We start from the raw sequence: 23,086 nt of genomic DNA, 5'->3' as shown, positions 1-23,086 counted from the left end.
TTGCCTTCGAAAACATAATTGTGATATGACCTGGGATATCACTGCTGCACATGGCAGTTAAAATTATGCCGTTTCCGGATGGTTATGGCTTCTTGGGTGTCTGTGGCTTACTATACTTATTCTGGAAAAATGCAAGGAAAATGACAAAGGTAAGAATACGTTTAAGAATGGAAGTATTTTTTAACTAATGGCGTAATGTATAACCACTGCAAAATGGAAGAAACATCAATAAGTAACAAACTTTCTCTGGCCCTAGAAGCAATAAATACAAAAGTACGAATATCAACTAACGTGAGGCAGTGACTCAGGCAATTTAGACTTGTGAACAGAGTCCTACAACACAGAATAACAACAATCGTGGTCAGCATGACATACCAATGAAGAAACGACCAAGTAATGCGTCTAGCAAGGACGCAATGGCTTAGAATGGAGGAAGAGATGGGGCAAGCTTACTAACACTATGGTAGGATGGCTCATCCTCAGCTGAGCTGGGGAATGCTGCGACGGGAGTGGGGAAGTGAATGGGGACTACTGGTGGGGGTGGGGATTGAGGAGAGAGGTAACAGCAAGTTACAAAGAGAGGCGGGGAGGCCGGTGTTCTGTCAGTGTGAGTTCGGAGTTTGCGAAGCTCGAAGGTCTGCGTTGTTGTAGGAGATACCTCTTTATCTCTGGTTCTTCATCCTCGCCTTGAATCAGGAGTTTACCAGGTAAACAGAACTTTTATTTGCGGAGCTTTTAAAAGGCTTACGCTGTCGTCATGTGAATTCCAGTTCATTAGATCGCGCTTCCAATTAAGGCTTAATTGTGCCTTAACGTTTAGTTACGACGTTATTTCCGGATCTGACGTTGTATTTTCGACAGAAAAAAAGGTCTTTCAACTTTGACGACAGGTCTGGGATGCTAATCGAGAAATTTGTAATATAAATATGAAAATGTCCTATCAATCTCTCCTTTGGCACAAAATGCGAAGTCGGGTTTGAATTTGATTGACACACGAACCTTTGTCATCGCTCGCTTTCCGTGGGATATTGTATTTTTCTATATTTATAAACAAGTTTTGGATGTGGGTCAGCAGGATGAGATCTTACTAACGCATACTCACTCTGATATAGGATGGCAGTGCCTCTTCCTGGACGAGAGCGCTGGCTGACGGGAAGACCATTTCCATCGTTTCTCTTGGCTGCATTTTGATTCCTGTTGTGCTATGGAAAATGCTCAGGTCTCAACAAGGCAGATTCAGTTCAAGATGTCTTGCAACCTTGAACCCAGTCAGACCACCAATGAGTAGGAGATCTGAAGTGAATGAAGATTGAATGTAAATTTTCAGCTTTTCAAGAGCGTAATGTTTTGGTTTAAGCTGCTATTCAAATCATGCGGAGTCTTTCAGCTGAGCGAAGCCATCAAAGTGCTGAAAGACCACTGCGGTACAAGAGAAGGAGTTTTATACTTTAGAGCAATACCGAAGCAAAGAATGTTGCGCTATTTCTGCTGATTTAAATGGCAGTGCGTGTTTAATGACTGAAAAATGACATGGGACCTTTTTCTTGCCCATAGCCTAGCTCGGAAGGGGATAAGGATCTTGTTAATCAGGGCGTTAGTGTCTTAAGCAGTCGTTAACCCAGTAGCGATGCTTATCGTCGTTTTTTTTACTCTGCTGGGTTCATAAACAGGTGTTCTGGTACAAGAAAAATTATAATGAAATTGCTTGTTAACTGCCTGAAAGTCATTTTTAAACATTACTTAACACAATATTGGTATTCAACATCGAATCCAGGTAAAAATGTCACATGAAAAAAAAAGTAACAAAAAAAGTTACAATCTTTCCTTGATAGTGACCCCCAAGGGTTTTAACCCGGTATGTGTCCACCTTTGCGGCGTGTTTAGTACAAGCCCGTTGGGGATTTCCGTATAAACATAAACAAAAGACTAAATACCATAAAGATAATGACCCCCAAGAAATATTGTGAATTTTCCCCCTGTTACTTTATTGCCGGCCACTATAAATTAATGTGACTTTTTTTCCCGTGACTTTATTATCGGCCACCTTCAACACCTTCACCTGCAATCACAAGTCTGACACTGGCATGGTGACTGCGGAAATTAGTTCACACTTGTCATAGTTGTAAAGGACGCTGAAAATTGTAAATGCATCAAGGGAAAACGGATGAGGTATCTCTCTCTCTCTCTCTTAGTATGCTAGGTTATGTACAAATGAAAAGGGGCCATCATCCAGTTACATCCACTAACTGCTGAAGATTCGGTTTTTTAGCCCTGCTCTTATAAATAATCCATTTTCGCCCTGCACTTCCCAATTTCGTCCATCTCTTTTCCCAAATGAACAATCATGATAATGTAATTTTTACCATACACACGAATTCGAAAATGCATTATGTATGGAAGGTTTATAACGTACTGTATTCAAAATTTTTTTTTCTTCATTAGCAACTTTAAACTACTCGAAACGATTAAGAAGTTAAAATGACACACTGAAAAATACGTTGGTTATAAGCAAGCCTAGCTAGATTTGATTTAGAAACGTCCAGCGTTTCGCAAGACGAAGAACGCGAGCACCCTTGGCAAGGAAATTGTTGCTGCAAAAAAAAACTCGAAAGTTCGAAGACTGATTCCGCCATTACCCGGAAGGAGAGAGAGACACTTCGGGACACTGCCCGAAACTCGATTTAAGAAGGTGATTCACCTCCCCGCGGCCAAGGCAGGCAGCCAATTGCTTTTCTTTAATGTGAAATCGAATACGACCCGAGGCCCCCCCAAATGCAAAAAGTTTAATCATAATTTTTTACTTAATGACTGGCACATGAGATTCAGGGGACAAGAACTACTAGTGTTGCGCCGTGTCTCCCAAGACGTTGAGGAAATTGAATTGATAATCATTTGTCTGTTTTTTGCCCTCAGCGTCAACTCTTCGGCTGGTCTCCCTATCCAGACCTCTTTCTCGTTATTATTTCTGTCGAACACCTCAAAGGCAATGCTGCCTATCATTCCAGACCCCCAAACACTAATATCCTTGCCGTTGCCTTTTCCTAAGCCTTTCAGTTGCCGGTTCTTTGTATTATTTTTATCAGGTAATCTACCATCTCCCGTCTTGTAGCGTGGCCATAACAACAAAGAGACAAAATAGTTTGCGGAGAGGTCGATGGCGGTGGTAGTTGTGCTACCAGATCATAATCGGTCAATTCTGTATTTGCATCCTTTATTGCGCTTATATATCACAATATATATATATATATATATATATATATATATATATATATATATATATATATTCAAACTTTCAGTCAGGAAAGTAATTGGTTGCTTAAAAAACGCGAACAACTCTCTTAGTGACAGGTCCAACAACGAACCGTTAGAACGAACGTTTTAACGGTTCAGGCAAGGGGCACGTACGTAGGACCGGTTCTAAACAGCAACAAATTAACGGACACTCGGGTGATCTGCAAATCTTTAAAAACGAGCTTATTGGCGCACGTTACCCGTGCTGAAATTTGGCGCTGCTGTCTCCCCTACCCTCTCAATCCACTACCTACCCAGCCCCGATCCGGAGGAGGGTGGAAGTCTTCCCTACCCTCCCATTGCCTTACCTACCCCCACCCGGGACGGACAAACCTGTTTGCAGGGGGTTGGGTGGCTATATGTCTCCCCTACTGTCACCCGGGAGAGGACAAACAAGATGCCCTCGGTTATTATTATCACAGATAGATAGGAACGCAATTGGTTGCTGACTCCAGGCGTTTCTGAACCACCCAAGAGTCATGATTCAGAGGAATTACGGTATATCAGTGCGTGGCAGAGGTGCTGGCACGCATCGCTGCCAGGATTTTTTGTTTTATTATTTTTGTACCTTGCCATTACACTCTTAAAATTACCCCCGGGTCTAAGGCCAGCTACGAAGCTTAGCTTGAAATGCAGCGTTCCATGCTGGTGATACTTAATGGCTGACAGATCCCCCTGGAAGCCCCCTCCAGAGCGGATTTCCATTTCCTTGCGCGTCCTAATGACCCCATACATCCGAAATGGACTGAATTTTTCATGTGTTTTTCTTTTTCTTTTTGAATGAGTCACCCTTCTCATTACTCAGACATGGAATTTGGTACAACGATTCGAATACCTTTCTTGGAAGCTGCTTGTTTTTCGGCGTATGAGACAGGAAGGAGTCACAAGACTTTGCTTTTGCACACAACCTTATGGGAAGCCTTATCTTCTTTAGGTCTGAACTTTGTACTTTTTTCTTTTAAGACAGAAGTCTTTTTCAGTTAAATTTCACAACTGGTGAAGCTGGACTTGACTTGTCGATTGCCATGAGGACTTTTTTTTTTCTTTAGCGGCAAGTCCGAGGTGGTTTTATCGCCATTGTACTTGTTTAGGCCTATTTGTTTAAAATTCTCTACTACAACCCTTCCTTTTCAAGACCTGGTTTTGTCGTGGTATCATCGCCGTAGTTAACGCCGACAAAGTATTAGAGGGCTACGGTACCGAGAGAGAGAGAGAGAATTGCGAATTCAAAAACTTTACCGGGCTGCTATACTGTCATTGATTCAGTTAAACATTTCACGTATTTGGGTCATTGTCTTTCAGATTCATGAAATACACAGCTCTATAGGACTAGTTTTTCATAACCCGTACACGGATTGAAGAGACTTAAGAGCGGAATTTAAACAACTGATTATTTCCAGTTGACTACTGATGAGAAACTTCATTTTGATAGTTTTATTGGTTCATCTGACCTTGTTTGTGCATTAATAGCTCTTATGCTGCTCTGTTATACAGACTCCCGGTAAGGGTAATTTTGTGGCCCCAGTGAACTCCCGTCTGGGAGCAATGGTGATTTGATCTAGAGCATATCGGTTTTCTAGTTAGCCGTTGCTCAAATTTACAATTATCCTCAAAACTTTAGTTGTTAAAGCTTTCTACTGCATAACGCTACGGGCGTTTATTAACGTAATAATTGCCAGTATTTCGCAACCAGACAACGAAACATGCAGGTAGAGGCCCTGTCCCCTTCCGGTAGAACAATGAGAGCCAGGTATGCTGAGTTAAAAATAAAAAAAATAAAAATAACTTTTAATGATTATGCTTGCTCTGTTATGGGGAAGTAAGCGTAGCCTTGAGCTGGTTTATTTTGAGGTGAGCGAATTTATATATAGTTTAACGTCTGTCATGTAATTTTTTTTTATTCATTTTTATAAGGCAGTATTTTTAATGGAAGACCCATGTTAGGTGTTATTCTGGACAAAGGAGATAAGAGAGGTCTGTCGTTAAGGTCTCAAAGAGGTAAGGAGAGAGAGAAAGTGGAGAAATTGAACTTACTGAAGGATTTCCAGATTTCTTTTAGAATCTGCCTTTTTATATTCTGGGTCAATCGATTCAGAGAGAAGTGAGCGTGGGCCAGAAATAAGGAGCTTGGACGAAGAATGAAACAGTTAGAAGAAAGTGTTCATCGTCGATTCTGAATACAGACCTGTACATATAGTTCATTTAGCGTAAAGAAAATTTTAGATATGGTTAAGCATCAAACGAAGCGATGTACACAGGGTGCTAATTAAACTTATAAATAACTAAACATATATATATATATATATATATATATATATATATATATATATATATATATATATATATATAAAACACACTTCAAAGGTGGAAAAATGAGAGAGCTACACCCAGTCTCGTTTTTCACCTGTGGTGATGTGATAAACAAATCAAGTGTCAGTGATTATAATAATATATATAGGCGTGTGTGTGTGAATATACACAAACATACGCACAATATTTATATACATGTATATAATATGCAACATACATACATACGAACAATAATCTGCAGCGTGTGTGTATGTGTGTGTGAGAGAGAAAGAGCAAGAAGGCGGACCTGCGATCTCCCCAGTCGCTCAACCCACGTGAAGTTGTAGTGCCAGGCGGGGACCAGGTAAGACCGTGTGGCCTAACGGATAAGGCGTCGGACTTCGGATCCGAAGATTGCAGGTTCGAATCCTGTCACGGTCGTAGGTGGCGCTTCTTTTAATAATCGTTTAAATGCAAAATAAGAATAGTCGTTAGACTTTCGTCCTAGTGTGCGTTATGGTGACATGAGTTCCATTTGGTTCCAAGGACATTGTTGCTACGTAAAGTTAATGTTTGTAATGTTACAAAGGCTGGTGCTTGATTTAAGATCTTTGCGCATGCGTCCTCACTCGTGTGTGTGTGTGTGTATACATATATATCAAATATAGATCGAAGAGAAATTGTTTCAAGAAAACAGGACCTCTTAAATTTAATTTTTAGAGCCCTCGAATAATTTAGACAACCTTCTTGGGATCGATTCGGTCTGTTCTTGTTTCATTTGTGAATCATAACGATTATATCACGAGACTCATTAGACACGGAACAGTCCATTTGATATTCGATACATAATTTTTGAGACCCATAACCATTTTATATGCTACGATTAGATACCAGTGAAATAGACCGTTATGTCTTGAAAGAAATGCCACAATTTAATAAAGAAAAAACAAAATATTTTGTTGGAATACTATACTGAAATGTTTAGCCGACCTCTGGAAAGTCTAGGTTGTAACTTCGTATATACTGCATGTTTCATCACTGTAATTAACGTTATTCGCCAACAGAACTTAAATTTTTCTTGTCCAGTTATATCCAGTGAGCTTATGTTTAGATAAAGGTATAAAACGTATTTCTTCATTACATGCTAATGTGAAGTGTTTGATAAATAAATGAATGACAGCAATGAAAGTTTGACAAGAGAGAGGACGAGTGTTCTCGCTCGAGTTGGACCTCGGAGATTGCTCATCTGCGTAGCATCTCGCTTACTTGTTGATATATGGTTTGCAGTCAGCTCTGATTCCATTTTAAATTAATTCTAATGTGATTCAGATTAGTGCTTCAAATTAGCAAGATACATCGAATAACAAATTACGTACATATTATTTCTAAGAATTTAACAGTTAAGGTTACCTTGCCTACAGTACAGCAGCAAGGTAATCAAGATTTTTTTTTTAAATAAAGGTCTTGACGCTCAAGAAAATTTTGGCTATATTCAACTTAATCCATTTTCGTATTTTTCCTATTCGTGTACCTCTCTCCTAGCTAAACATCTGTTTCTACTCGATTGGAAAAATTTCCCCTGGATGGTGGAAGAAAGGAACATCTGTCAAAATCACCAGGGTTTAAAAACTTAATAGCATTCTTTATAACGGCCCAGACGTTGTTAGCTCGAACTTTGCTGAGATTGTATTCTAGCTCTTACAGCAGATATTAATCGTAGTGGGATTCAGTTTTTGTTAGGTGAAGAAACGGATTCGTAGCTTATTTCAAAACGTTACTAGTTCTGTCTCTGCCACGAATATACAGAGTTCGCGAGTCCGTCCGCAGTTCCGTTAACATATCTGACATGCGCACTAACCAATATGTCTAATAGGAGTGACACTGGTAGCCAAGAGTGCTGTGTCATGGGAAATGTCATTTTTGGCGCAGTTCGCTGCATGATAGTTTAGTCGTAACTGGTGCTCAGTATTGTTAATGTTGAGCGCCAGTCTTGTGATCTATGTAGTTTGCAGTATTTTAGTTCCAGTATGTTTTAGGTGCTTTGCAATTCAAACCTTCGATGGAGGAAATATTCAAACAGTCCTGCATGGTCGTTGGAAGTTGTTCGGATGCAGTGCCATTAAAACGAACTTGTCAATTAATTCCTAATGTACTTAACTGTCAGTCCCAAATCAGCGTGATGGAGTACTTCCGTTGTTAGCTCTAAACGAGAAGTATACAGGAATTTCAGTTGATCAAACCTCTCATTTGTTCTGCCTTTTTGAAGTCTTTGAAAGTAGTCTTTGAAAATGTTTGTTCGGGATTTTATAACGTTTTTCTTTTGTCTCACTGACACCTAGTACTAGTTTCACCTCTCCTACTTTTCTTCACATTCCCATGTTTCAGCTGGTCACTGACAGGAGATGATGTGATACCAGTTTAATATTAATTAAAGATAATTAGTGAAATCTTTAACTTTCCCAACATGATAAAACTTCACTTAACGCTGTCACTAAGCGGGGTATAGGCTGTCCAGGTCGCCCGACGCAGTGTGCGTTATATTTAGAATAATGCATCTGCGTTTCTCGTATTAAGCATCCGGTCAGAAAGGGCGTCTGCTCTTTCCATCACGAGCTGATGCGTCACGGTGTTAATTAGGTTTGGCAGGGGTGGGTGGGCGGGGAGAGGGTGACTGCTAAAAGCGCGTAGCATGCATCCATGTTTTTATTATTTTTTTTTACAATTTTAGGCAATAAGTGATCCTTTAGGATTAATGCGACACATGAGAAATTATGAACCGCTGTCTTTCCAACGAAAGATTACACGAGAAATACATATAAAACTATGCTTGATATGCTTTATACTTGTGTCCTTTTATAATATAATACATACATTCCCGAAAACACCGTATTGTTGATGTCCATTGTATACATATATGGTATGAACTGGTATACCACCGAATGTCATTGTTGAATATGTTATGTATTTAACCAGCCGGAAATGCACATTCATTTAACTATTTACAGGAAACTGTAATAGAATTACGTAAATATTCTTTTCACAGTCAAGAGTATGTTTGCTAAAGGACTCATATGTCAAGAAGTGTTTTTTGTGAAGGTCAGTATTATATTGCCATCTCGTTGAAGGCCACTCATATTTTTTCCTCTGTTGTTTAGAGAGAGAGAGATTTGAGCAGGTCTGCTGTGCTCCAGCATATTTTCTTGGCTAAAATGAACTAGGACCAAATTCAAAATAAGGTTTTACGCGAAATGCTCTAGGTATGAGAGCGGGTCTCTCTCTCTCTCTCTCTCTCTCTCTCTCTCTCTCTCTCTCTCTCTCTCTCTCTCTCACACACACACACACACACACACACACACACTTGAGTGACCTCTTACCCAGTTACATTTAGAGAGCTGGAGAGAAAGCCTGTTGGTGCAACTTACCTAAACGTGGTTAAATTTTTTTTTCTCAGTTAGGAAGCGAATTTTCTTTAACTGGACATAATCTGTTGCAAGTCATTGAAATAGTAGGTTAAAATGAAGGCTGATAAGCATTGAACGAATATTTATATAAAATACTTAGGCCAATACCTTCCTGTAAATTATTACATAAATAATTTTCAAGAGTTTAGTTTTTACTTTTTTATAATCGTTTTATTATCCCACAGAATGAGGGCATTTGGAGCTCTGGTGTTGACCGGACTGTTGGTGGGCATTGTCGGTGCCCACGACTGGGGTTGGGGCGCATGTCCAGTGCTTCAGGCGAAGGCGAAGTTGAACGTGGATAAGGTAAGGGTAAAGCAAATTAGAATAAAATAATTCTGTGGTATTTTTTTTTTTAGATACTTTGCATTTGTGGTTTTCTTCTTAAAATAAGTTACTTTCGTAACATATTTTTTAATAATTGAATTATTCAGTGTGGTAAAATATTTAGAATGTCCCACATTAGTGACCGGGTGTTTACTAGCTGTTAATTTCGTATTATGTTTGATGTGTCGAAAATTCGCCGAGTGTAAAATGCTTAGATCTTTAAGACTTTTCATTTTGAATTTAAAGATTTCATTACCGGAGACAACAAGAATGCGTAATACATCGATCAATAGATTAACTCAAGGTACACATTGAACATTAGGATAGAATGTGCCCAGCTGTATGGCTCCACAGCGAAAACATACAAACACAGCAATTAATTTACAGATTTTCCTACGCTGTGGGCTGCAAATGCGTATTTGCAAGAGTAGAATCACAGAACACAGTCTGTACGCGACCAAGCGTATCTAGATGACTGCAGATTCACTTATGAATTAAAATGGATACAGCGTTCCTGTAGTGAAAGTTGGGTGGTATCGCCTTCCTATGAAGAAAGAGAGAACAAAGAGTAAAAGGAAAGTTATACTGGTAGTTTTACGATATTTTTCACTCATGCGTACGTACGAACGTACGTACAAGGTTGTCTTGATTTTGCATGTTTGTGTGTGTGTGTGAGAGAGAGAGAGAGAGAGAGAAAGTGGACATTCTCTCGATTAGGTAAAGAAAGCAAATGTAAATGCATTAGAAAGCTGGGCGGACTAAATTTTGTTGTATTCATTAATTCGAAGAACTTGCATGAGCTCAATTGATAAGGCGAAAATAGTGTGAAAAGGCTTGATGCAATCGGTCGAGTCACACTGGGGTTCGAAAGCCAGTGAAGTGTGGGTCTGTAATTTTTTTTTTTTTTTTTTTTTTTTTGGTGAAGATGATAGAGCCACGAAAATTGCCCGGGTGGAGGATACTTTAACTTCCGTGGATTTTTTCCACATTCGGAGAATTAATTCATAATTTTGCGACAATACCTGGCCATGCCTTTCAAGATTAATTGCGGTTTAGAGAGTCCATACTCCCCGTATAGGGAGGTGGCGCCGTCAGTGCACCTCATGCGGTACACTGTAGGCATTACTTACTTTTTTTTTTTTGCAGCGTCCCTCCGGCCCCTAGCTACAACCCTTTTCATTCCTTTTACTGTACCTCCGTTCATATTGTCTTTCTTCCATCTTTCCAAGCTCTCCTAGCAATTGATTTATAGTGCAGCCGAGAGGTTTGCCTCCTGTTGCAGCTTTCAAACCTTTTTACTGTCAATTTCTGTTTCACCGCTGAATGACCTCATAGATCCCAGCGATTGCCCTATGGCTTAAATTCTGTATTCTTTTTTAAAGAGTCTATATTCATAATGCAATAATGAATATAAAATGCATCAAACCAAGGGGGCTTCAGTTCGCTGTGCACATAAAGCGGTCACCGCCGAGAGACCGTGGTCCAGTATGAGTGATGACACGTCGACAGGAAATGATGACCGATTATTAACGAGAGAGAGAGAGAGAGAGAGAGAGAGAGAGAGAGAGAGAATCGAGGTAGTCACGGAGGTGAATAACATTCTGGGCAAGAGGCAATTTTAATTGGTTGTTTTCTCAACATGTCCAATATTGCATCTTGTTACTGTGCAGCGTTTCGGTTCATTGGAAGGATTATTGCCAAGGCAACAGGCTTCCCCACAAGAATAGTTAAAAAAAAAACATTGTACAGGAAAATGTACATCCTAATTTATATAAGAGGGAGCAGATGCTTTTCTCTTTAAAGAAAAGGAGCCGAAATATATCAGCGAGGAGTGACGTAGAAGGAACCACGGGTGGTGATGGAACCGTGACAGGGACCCCATGCCCGCGGTCGAGTTCTGGGTAATGGGCAGCTTCCGTAGAACGTAGTTGGTCTTAATAAGAGGGACTTCTAAATGTCCATTTGCTTCAGTGCGGAGCTGCCCTTTACGGGAAAAGACATATTCGGGTGGTTTCGTACTCGCCTTTCGAGCACGTTTGGGGTCTTTGCTGTCAAAAATGTAAGCGGTCATTTGTAAGCTTAGAGGAATATGTAATTGTGCAGATATAAGTAAAAGTTATTTTATTGGTAGCCTAATATTTTTACTAGCTAACGTAATAAAATTTTAATTAAACCAGTAACACACCAAGTCATGAATTTCTCTCTCTCTTCTCTCTCTCCCTCTCTCCCCGACACTAAGTACACGATCTACCTGATTCCCTTAGAATTGCAAGTTCTTGAATAACGAGGGTGTTAACGTTAGTGGTGAGACTTCCTGCTTGAACAAGTCAAATTCTCTCTCTCTCCCTCTTTCTCTCGTGTAGCATATTTTATGTTCATGTGATACATGCCCACACTGGATTTTGAAAAATCTGAGTTTCCAAAGTAAAAATCTTAAGTTGGATTGAAAAATCAATCGAGTTCTGTTGAATCGCATGTGTTGCTTAAATTTTGTTTATGCATTGTAATTGCTTAACAAATGTACTTCCTTCATGATTAAAAGTCATATAACTTGAATTTCTTTCTTGACTCTTCATGAGAAATTCTTTGTGCTGTTAGATTCTTCAGTATAACGTGTAGCCTATGACATGGGTGTTCATGCACTTCAGTATTTTCGTGTTTCTTCCTATGTGCATCAGTCCTGCATTAGGTTTTGTCTCTTCTCGTTACTCGATTAGTGGTTAGATCAACAAACATCATTTCGATGACAGAGACGAGCTGCAAAGGGTTAACCCGTCAATTCCTTAGGGTACAGATTGATTTAGCCAAAGGTACGGACCCCGAGATTGCCGATGAGGCTGTGAATCGGCTTTGATAACTGGATCGATAAAATGACATAGTCGTATGGATTGGTATATGTAAAGCGTTGGGTCACTTGATTTTTTCTATGCTTATGCTGATGGTTTTTGTTTTTGTACCAACAATTCAAGAAGATAGGTAAGTTTTTTTTTTTTTTTTTTTTTTTTTTGCTGGGCTAATCTAGGGTTTGACCAGCCCAACCTCTATGCAAAATAGACGTTTAGATTTGATTCCTTTTAAATCATAAACTTAGGGTCTCTATTACTCTCTGCTTTGTTTCTTATATTAATGATGTTTCTTTTTTCAGTACATCGGCCTCTGGTACGTCATCGAGCTGTTTGACTCATCCTCAACCTGCCAGACCTTGAACTACACTAGAACGTCGGAAACCCAGTTATCTGTGACGAAGAGTAGACAGTTCTACATCCTCGACAGCCTAAGCATCGACCATGCGAATACGTACACTGGGAAACTCGACATCCCTAACGAAGATAACGCTGGAAAGATGAGAGTGAAGTGGCCTCTCAGTAAGTAGAGAAAGACTGATTGATTGATCGATTGATTTAGGGTTACTAAAACTGGCGTTACAACATCCAGGTTATTGACTTCGTAATAAAATTAAATAGGAAACTAGAAAGATAAATAAAACAAGTTTAAATGAAGTTATATATATAACCATTTATAACCATATATATATATATATATATATATATATATATATATATATATATATATATATATATATATATATGTGTAAATACATACACACATATATATATACTGTATATATAAAATCATATCTGTAAATACATATACAGTATACTATACTGTAATGTATATGATATAGATATTGAGGCCAGAGAGAGAGAGAGAGGCTAGGACAAGTATAACAGTGTTAGTATGTATTAACGAATGGCTAATAATAAATTCTGAGGATGAGCGAATGTGTTTCTTGGAAAGGAAGAAATTTGAAGAAAAAAAATTGCACGAAAGTCTTATTATAAAGCTTCCTTTATCTTATTGGTTCAAAGAATCTTGTATAGTATTTAGTAATTATTGTGTAAGTCCTCGGATACCTGCATGTTAAGTAAATATGCTTTGGAAGAAATCGGCCTTCAATACAGCATTTGATTAAGAGATTTAAGTAACCCAAAGCATCTTTTGTCCCGCAGGCAATTTGATTTGACCTTCCGTGAAATGTCTTAGGTTTATCGGGTACTCTGAGCGCCTCAGTGTGGTCGAGACCCAGATGAGTAAATGACTACCTTCATTAAAGCGTGAATAGCGCAATTGAGCCATGTGATTGCGTGCCAGATGGATGCAATTGCGTAAGGTTGAATGCATGCGTGCAAGGCGATTAAACAATGTTGCTGGTTCGTGTATTTTCTGCTGGTCGTAGAATTGTTTTGAATAGATACCCTTCAGTCAGGTTCCTGACTTATGCTGCTGTTTAGTGCAAGGGTTTTATTCTGAAAGTATATAAACTGGGAGGAATTATTACCTGGGGGTACTCTAGCTAATAAAGATAATGGTCGATAAAAGTTGATCAGAAGTGTGCGGTAACAAAGCGAGGTCATAATAACTGTAAAGCAAAGAGATGTCAGTCATATTGCATATTACTGTGCATTTCCGCTGATCTATCAGGTTGGATGAAGAGGCCTTCTGTTGTCTAGAGATTAGTTTTTACCTGGAGTATACATTCTTACTGAGCTGCTCTAGAGCAAGAGCCCGTGCCAAGCACAAGGCTGGCTCAATCTAAGACGACATGGAATTCATATTTTTTAAATGATCATCAATCTAAAGACACCTTTGATAGAGCCAGTTTCAGGCAAAGTATTTGTGGCTTTTAAATATAAACCCATTTCAATAGTTTTAACATTTGACTGAAGTATATCAACAGAAGTTTTGTGACTTAGGGTAACTTATGGTAAAGTAAAAAGTATGCTATGATTCACATAATGTTTTGAAGACCCTGTTCTTATAATTGAAATTTCTCATTCCCTTTATTCACTGGGTACTTAACTTGACATTTATATCAAATCACAGGAGCTTTTACGCAAATAATTAAGGGCACTGTTGATCTTGAGCCTAGCTTAAGTTGGTAATCCTAACTTATACTTGTTTTCAACAGATATCGCAGGCAAAGCTGATTACACCATCTTCGACACTGACTATGATACTTACGCTGTTGTTTATGAATGTCAGCAGATCAGCACTCTGGCTTATCGTCAGTCAGCTGCTATCCTCTCCAGAAGTCCTACACTGGATTCCAAGGTTGTCGACAGGGTGAGTGCCTGTGACCGTTTGAATTTTTATCTGTTAAAAGAAAAATTGGTCTAGGAACTAGCAGCATTTTTATCTCAAGCAACATTGGTTCTTGTTATTAAATTTAAAAGCTGCCGTTCCTAGCTCTTAGAATTATTTATTTTATTTCAATAAAAAGGTAAGAAGAGCATTGTCCTCCGCCAGGAAATGCCTTAAAGCTGTAAGTATTTACAGGTGACCCCCGCTTATTCGCGGTTGAGTGTTTGTGGCTTCAGTTATTTGCAGATATTTCTGTGGAACGTATTTTTCAATAAATCGCTTATTTTTTCAGAACAATATTCACTAATTACTGTATTTTAGGTTATTTTTGTGACTAAATACATTTTTCATGATAAAAAATTAATTACTAATTTTCAAATATTTATATTAAGATTAATAAGATTAAGTAATGTAAGATTATAATACTGTACCTGCAATATTACAGGTAATAATAGTACTAATTTTCAGATATTAATAAGATTTAAGTACCTGTAATAATAGTACAAGATATAAAATAACAGTAAGATTAAATAATAAATCGGAGAGTGTGAGAGAGATACTTACAATAAACCGGTTTCTCCCCATCTGTATAGAGGAGGAAGTCGGACCCCATTATAAAACCTCCCATATTAGGGACCTCATTATAGTGAACCTCCAGATGGGTACTGGACAGTCCCTAAACCGGTTTTCTCACCTCATTAGCTAGCCGATGATATCTAATGATAACGTTTTGAAATATTAAAGTGATATTGAAATATGAAAGTGATATTGAAATATTAAAATATTAAAGTGTATGGGATGATGGTTTAATGTATATTTGGTGTTTGAACTATTAATATAGGCAGTTATAAGAGGTGGGCGGTCATGGTGTTTGAATTATTAAAATAGCAATTATAAGCGTGTTTAGATAGGGGTGGGGGTTCCAATATATCGCTGATTTTCGGTATATGCCGGCGGTTGTGGTACCTAACCCCCGTGAATAAGTGGGGTCGACTTGCTTGAGAACTCTGAAAGACCTTCAATGATCGGAGCCTTTAGAATGCAAGTAAATTTTTATGTATTGTTGTTCCAAAATATAGTTCAAGATAGGCTGTGCATATGGAAAAATGAAAAAATACGCATACCCGTTAATGGTCATTTTGAGGAGTGGTACTTTTATCAAAGCCCTGTGCTACCACCGTTACGAGTGTGTAAATGTAAAATATACTCAGTTACTTTCCTGTCTATGTAGCGTGATCACTCACCATTCAAACTGTTCAGCCCCATTGAGAGGCTTCGAGGTAGGTTCCTCCGCGGAATTTTTCTTATATTACTGATGTCGTGCTCTCATCATTGAGAAACTCCGGATTATTTGACGTCACCAGTCTTGATGTAATGCATACTTGGACATGGTCTGGCATGTCAGACTATGAGAATCTACAGGAATGTCTAGAGACATCATCTAACGAACAGTATTACCAGTTATCAGAGGTCATTTACAATTTTTTTTTTTTACGTGTAGATTGAAGTAGTTTTTTTTTTAATCATTTGGCCCCCTCCCACCCCTGGGAATCAGGCAGTACACTTCAAATAGGTTCAGACCTTACATAGGAAATTGTGTGTGTGAGGGAGTAAGCAAATTCAAAGCCCATTGTTTTCTCTTTTGTAATTGTTTAGTCTTTTGGGACCGGAGACAGACTGCTGTGCAGAAACCCGTGCGCTGAATGTTATTTGCATGAAACAAATATTCTTACCAAATTATAGTGACATGGAGTGAATCCAGATGTTGGTGGTTACAACTTGATACATCTTTAGCTGACAGTTTAGTTTATAAAGAAGCGTTTAATAAACGATAAAAGACCCTAACAGGATAACTTTTGTATGTTTTGTCATTTTATGGTTTACCTTGATATAAAAAAAAAACTCCGCGCCCTTGTGAGGAACGGATATTCGATATAGATGCCTACACAACAACTCATTTGTTAGTTTAAAAAGTACACCAAAACTGTTGCAGTCAGTCAGATGTAATGAAATCTGTTGACAACAGCAAAAGCAAGAACAGTTGCCTTTACTATTAAAGTAAATTCCTACATCTTTTACCCGAGTAGTTTTTCTTATAAAGCTGTTTACTTAAGAAAAATCTTTGGCTTGATATTTACGTCGTAACGGACTTAAGCTGTCGAGTACTTGGAATAAAAAAAAAAAAACACGTTTTATCTGGTAAGGAAGGCGAAGGGATTAGATGTGTGTCAACTGGTGGATGGTTGGTTTAAGACTGAGCCGTCCCTCCCGCTCCCTATTGCAAAAGTGTGTTAGGGGCGTGAGACTCTTGGTTTGTGCCTCTGGAATAGGACCAACCAGACTAAAATAACAAAGGAAGTTGTTTGAAAACCCAGATTATAATTTTCTGCTGTCCCCCAGAATTATTAAAGGAATATCTCTCTCTTCTTCTTCTTCTTTCTTCTTCTTCTTCTTCTTCTTCTTCTTTCTACTTCTCTTCTGAGTAGGCAAGCAGACTTTTGTTATCCCCAGACCTTACAGAAAGTTCTAATTATCGAATCCTTCCAGGTAAAGAAAGAGCTGAAAGATGCCGGTATCTCCATCTCTCACTTCGACAAGATCGACCACAGCGTCTGCACCCAGCGCTCCGACGCAAGCATGAAGATCGACATCGACGACAACACTTTCAAAGACATCGTTAGTTCTGCTGGCGACGGCATCAAGTCTGTGGCTAGTACGGTAAGTATCGCTTTCGCTGATTGGTCGAGGAGGAGGTGGTTCTTGCAGAGGTTAATAGTAGTAATGCGAGATGTCACGGCAGAGATTAGTATTGTCGTGGATGCTTCGGTCATCCTCGTTCTCCCCTGTCCTGTTATTTTGTAAAACGTTGAGACTTAACATCTTCTTGAGGTGAAAGGAAGTGGGGTAGTTTAAATTCGCATGTGGTTACTAATGGGATAAACTAGTAAGAGTATATTAAAGAAGGTAGGAATTTTGTGGAGGCATGGTTTAACAAATATGATTATAATGAGTACTAAAGGGTAGGGTGGGCGTGGCGTATGACCTTGCATTTTCCATTAACCAGAGATTTTCAAGGTTTAAGTATTATTATATGGAGGATGACAGATGCTGTCCCGTAAATAAAAGACGTTAAACAGGAAAAAATCTGTCATGCTCACTCTGTATCTGTTTCCCAGCATGAAATCTGTTACTAATTCCTTTGTTTTATTGTGACTTATTTCACTCGAACGTTAATATGAAAAGTAATCCTGAAACTGCGGATTGGAGGTTTACCTTCAAGAATGATTCGTAGACATACAATTTGAGGAGATGGTTTGCTTAGCTGTTACTATCAAATAACTTTCTTATTCTCTGCAGAGTTCTATTACCTGAGATTGTCATTTGCTAGCATTTTGTGAAATCGCCTGGTTGCAAAGCTAATCAATTGCATAAGTAAAAAAGATATTGCAGCTACTCCCAGAGCTTTAGAGTGTTTCCTTCTAATGTGTTTTTTTTTGGGGAGGGAGAGTTCTACTAACCTTGTTTCCTTGATCTTGAGTATTGTATTTCATTTTTTTTTACATATATTTGTGTGGTATCTCTTTGTGCTTCATAATCCATATCTTGATGCTTCCTGCTCCCCCAGCCATCGCTCTCTCTCTCTCTCTCTCTCTCTCTCTCTCTCTCTCTCTCTCTCTCTCTCTCTCTCTCTCTCTCTCTCTCTCTTGTGATTTGTATTCTAAATGTAAAATAGCTTCCATCCGTTTAGTCTCTCCACCTGTTTTTTTTTTCTATTTTTTAAATAGAATAACATATGTACTGAAAATTTCCATGTACTATTAATATAGTAAAACAGTAATGTAATTCTTGGTGCATATTGGAGCTATAGATTCTATGCATTTTGAACCTGGTGTATTTGTGCATCTTTTTCAGTTAACCTTTGGAAATGTTGTGCTTTAACCTAACTGCATGTGATGTAGTTTTCTGCGGTGCAGAAAATCCTATTATGGAGTAGCTTGTTGATACATAACTTTATTCCATAGTTTCCTTCATACTAGAGGCAGAAGTCCTTGATTTCACAGGAGAGGGCAAAAGGTATATGCATATTTCAAGCTGAAGTCCTATGAGAATTAAGTATGTTAACGGTCTGGTTAATAATAATAATAATAATAATAATAATAATAATAATAATAATAATAATCACTGACGTATTGTATGTACTCCATACAGAGATGCAATTAGTTTTATGTACTAGTGACAAATATAATTAAACTGACGATAAGTAATTTTCTGATGTATGTTTCTAAGTAGGCCTACTGTACGCATGTGCTGTACAATAACTCAAACTCGGATTGACACAGCTTTTGCTTGTGAATTTACTTAAATGTCTCTATAGTGACAACAAAAGAACAAAACATTAATAAAGACAAAAAACATCGCTATTGACAATCAGCCTAGCCAAACAAAATAGTTGGGACCATCAAAAAGCGCATACCTTGATACCTCTCTTCTGTGAAGTCGAGACTACATCTGGCACCTTGGTTTTTGACTGAGGTGAGGATCTTTAACTGAAAACATTTCACGAAATCTTCGTCATATGTTTCAGCTGGTAAAAATCTTCCAGGTGGCTAACGGAGCAAGTAACCTCGCCGACACCGTGGTCGACTTCACCCGACGTCTTGGGGCGTCTACTGACGGAAACAGCGCCAGTGCTCCCATCAAGGAGGACAAGAACTCAGACGTCGAAATTATTTCTTAAAAAAGAGCTGGAGTACGGGGTTGTCACTGCGTGTAGTCTCTGCTGTCAATGAGCTGCAGTGAAAAATGAACATTGATAGTTTTAAGCGAGAGAGAGAGAGAGAGAGAGAGAGAGAGAGAGAGAGAGAGAGAGAGAGAGAGAGAGAGAGGGTGAAATGCCCCTACAAATTTTTATTTACTTGTAAGGTATGGAAGTAATCGCTTGTGTTCTTCCGATAAAATGTTACCCAAGTGCCTTTATTTAAAATTTGGGGCATCTTTATCAACCATTTTTATACTTTAAGTGCTGCTTTTAATGCAGTTATTACATTGGTCTGAAATCGACCAGCGTTTATCATAATGTACAAAATCTTGCAGATTGGTGAGTGAATAAGACTGACTGCGTATAATGAGTGAATGTTTAGTTTTAGCGTTTGTTGAGACATTTTTGTATTCCGGTTAGAGGGACCTCGGTATCTATTTTAATTATTTTTAATTGTGATTTTTGTGTATGCGACTTTTTAGAGGATGCCACAAATGAAGTCTTAAAGTAAATTGGTTCGTTCATTTCTCCTTAATTATTACACTGAAAATGCGTCCAGATTTAGCTACAAAACAGTTAGATACAAGAAGAGTAATCATCACAAAAGTAAATTATCTTCCACAATCATTAATATCAGGACTAAAATTAAGACGAGAGAGAGAGAGATGTTCTTAATGTATTCAAAACAAGAATTACAGAGACTAATAATGAAAGAAGAAATTGAAAAATAAATTTTGCAAATCACTTTGCGTAAATCATTCTCTTCCATCTGTGGAATTAATTTGATAGGGGCGATAAGAGGTAATCGGGAAGTGGTTCGGGTACAGAATACACTTGGGGAAACCGTACTGGTTTGGAAATACACCACCACCCTTATATAAGAGATACAACACCACTTGAGTATTTGACATCGGCTCGTGAATATATCGCCCGTCGGCTACGGTACATTGGAGGGATACAATATGAAGTTGAAGACTAATGAGGCAGGGATATTGCATAGCTTGAGGCATATTATTTGGGTGCGAATAAATTGCAAAGTTGGGTTAGATCATAAACAATAAATTATGACTGCTGGAAGGGGATTCAGTACCCTTTGAAAATACATCAACCAGGTTGTGATACAACAGTGTGTTGAAAATAGTGAAAAGACACCATGGAATTGGGGCATGTCATACTTAGGCCTAGTTGGAATGCAACACAGACTTGGAACAAATATTTACCACCTTACCCCTGTACAGTTATAGTAAACCATCCCAGTATATACATTATACTTGTCAACAATGCAAAGTAAACGAATTTCGTGCCGGTCTGATGTACTCCCCTGCGTCATTCTTTTTTGTCATACTTTTTGACGGCTTCTCTGATTGCTCTTGCAACTTGCCAGGGATCGTGATTCCGATAAGTTTGCTGCGGAAATAAATATTTCACTCGCATTTTATCATAAGATGCCACTAGCTATGTGCAATTAATTCACGGTTTTCTGAAGAAAAAAGTAAGAAACTGCTTTATAAATGATCATGAGATAACTTCCAAAAACTCTTTATCAAGAAAATTTGTATTCCTGTATATGTGATTGATTGATTAATGAATTAAGAAAATTCATTTAGAGATGAATATCATTTCAAGTTCGAACATTGTCATAAGTTGAAAGAACTTATGTTTTCATTATTGCTCAAAACTGAGCAAAAACAAGATCAATATGGTAAAAATCAATGGAGCCGTTCATTTTACAGAGACTTTCGAAAGCAAGCAGTTATGATACTGACTGGCTAGAAGACACCATATAGGTCGATTCTGTTGACTAACCTGGAAGATTTCACAAGTTGTGTAGTCGACTCTTGGGGAGACGCAGTCCCCTCTTGAGATGAGTCTAGCCACGACAGGTATTCTCCCTAATTTTGTTCCCTTTGAATTTCCTACGGCTGGATAGGCTGCAGCGAATCTATAAAGATTGGCTGATATAAATAAGCGGGTCACAAAGTACAAAAAGGCAGCTCAGGGTCATTTGCCATAAATCTGATAGTTTTGTGATTGGAATTGTGACCTCAACCTTATGATTTTAACCAAAATAATTTATGGTTCTTAGGGACTGAGCTGTGAAGTAACACTGTAGTAGTTTATGGTTCACCTGGTTTTCATTAGTTCTCTGTAAAAGAAAATTATCCTGCCGACTTATCTGTCCGTCGGCACTTTTCCTGTCCGTCCTCAGATCTTAAAAAACTATGGAGGCTAGAGGGCTGCAAATTGGTATGTTGATCATCCGTCCTCCAATCATCAAACATGCTAAATTGCAGCCCTCTAGCCTCAGCAGTTTTTATTTTAATTAAGGTTAAAGTTAGCCATAATTGTGCTTCTGGCAACGATATAGGATAGGCCACCACCGGGCAGTGGTTAAAGTTTCATGGGCCGCGGCTCATACAGCATTATACCGAGACCACTATAGATAAAATTCTTCGGTGCAGTTTTTACTTGTTTACGTTAGCTAATGCCACCGTACATACTTCCTTTGAGCTCAGCAGTGGTATTTCATATTTACGTCAACTGTATTATCAGGATGACGTACATCAGCTCTGAATCTGTTCCAAACCTGATCCAGACTTTCATATTGCGTAAAGGAAATTCTAATGTAGCTTACTGTTCATTGTATCTTACCCTTTGCAAAGCTGGACGAAAGTATCGTGGTATGCATTTACTGTATAGAAAATCAAGCGGTAGAAATCTTCTCCTGGAGATTCACTGAGAAACATCACCTCCATATCCGATTTTCCTGCCTACGGGTTAAGAGAAGAACGATCATTGTCGTATGACTGTGCTTAGTGCCGAATTAAACCTAGCGTTCAACTGGATGACTGAAAAGAAGATAAATTGGAAGTAAGAAAGGTTTTTAATATCCAGGAAGCGCAATTGCACGTCGAAATAAAGTAAAACTCCAATTTGTACATAAGCGAGCTATTTAATTCAGTAAATTTATGCGTATGCTAAGCGTAAGATAACGTACAGGTATAAGTCATTATTTAAGGGAGTGAATATAGATCAGAGCGAGTAAAATGGATTGACATACTAAAGTTGGGAAGGCCACACTATTCCCATAGTGAATAGTGAGGCCTAAGGCCTCGTGGATCTCCAGAAGCGTGGAAAAATAATTTTCGCCTTCTGCGTCGAAGTACCGTTGCCCAGACATCCTCAGGTGTTCTAAAAAACCGTAGTAACGGTCGGGAGTCATCATGATATGGACATGAGGATGAAGCTGCGACACGCCTGCTTGATAGAGGGAATCCCACACGAGGTTAGGATATCTGTTGAAATGGAGAATGAATTAATACCATGAGAGCATAGATAGATACCATAAACTTTACTAGCTCTGGAGTATGGATAGGTACCATAAGAGACATTACTAGCTCTGGAGAATGGAGAGATACCATGAGAAACTTTACTAGCTCTGGGGAATGGATAGATACCATGAGAAACATTACTAGTTCTTGAGAATGGATAGATACCATGAGAAACATTACTAGCTCTGCAGAATGGATAGATACCGTAAGAAACATTACTAGTTCTTGAGAATGGATAGATACCATGAGAAACATTACTAGCTATGAGAATGGATAGATACCATGAGAAGAATTACTAGTTCTGGAGACTGGATAGATGCCACAAGGAACATTACTAACTCTGGAGAGTGGATAAATGGTATGAGAAACTTTACTAACTGTGAGGAATGGAGAGACACGAATGCAACAGTTGCACTCACACGTAATCACCGTCCATTGCCTGCATGTCCTTGGCGACATTCCAGCCCTCGTCGAAGACAGCAAGG

The 23,086-nt window shown here is 38.6% G+C and overlaps 1 protein-coding gene and 1 non-coding gene across 2 annotated transcripts; both read left to right on the top strand.

Moving 5' to 3' along the window:
- Positions 1-536: 536 nt before the first annotated feature.
- On the top strand, positions 537-19,781 carry LOC136839569 (apolipoprotein D-like). Its single transcript, XM_067105830.1, has 6 exons — positions 537-707; positions 9,227-9,347; positions 12,514-12,733; positions 14,338-14,492; positions 17,058-17,228; positions 19,114-19,781. The coding sequence occupies exons 2-6, from the start codon at positions 9,228-9,230 to the stop codon at positions 19,246-19,248; spliced, it is 801 nt and encodes a 266-aa protein (XP_066961931.1). The 5' UTR covers positions 537-707; position 9,227; the 3' UTR covers positions 19,249-19,781.
- TRNAR-UCG (transfer RNA arginine (anticodon UCG)) lies at positions 5,949-6,021 on the top strand. The gene has a single exon. It is a non-coding gene; the product is annotated as a tRNA-Arg (tRNA).
- Positions 19,782-23,086: the final 3,305 nt, after the last annotated feature.

Source organism: Macrobrachium rosenbergii, chromosome 6 (genome assembly GCF_040412425.1).
Source record: "Macrobrachium rosenbergii isolate ZJJX-2024 chromosome 6, ASM4041242v1, whole genome shotgun sequence".
In the NCBI taxonomy this organism is placed as follows: Eukaryota; Metazoa; Arthropoda; class Malacostraca; order Decapoda; family Palaemonidae; genus Macrobrachium; species Macrobrachium rosenbergii.
Note: the sequence above shows the minus strand (reverse complement) of the source record. Positions and strands in the feature narration are given on the sequence as shown.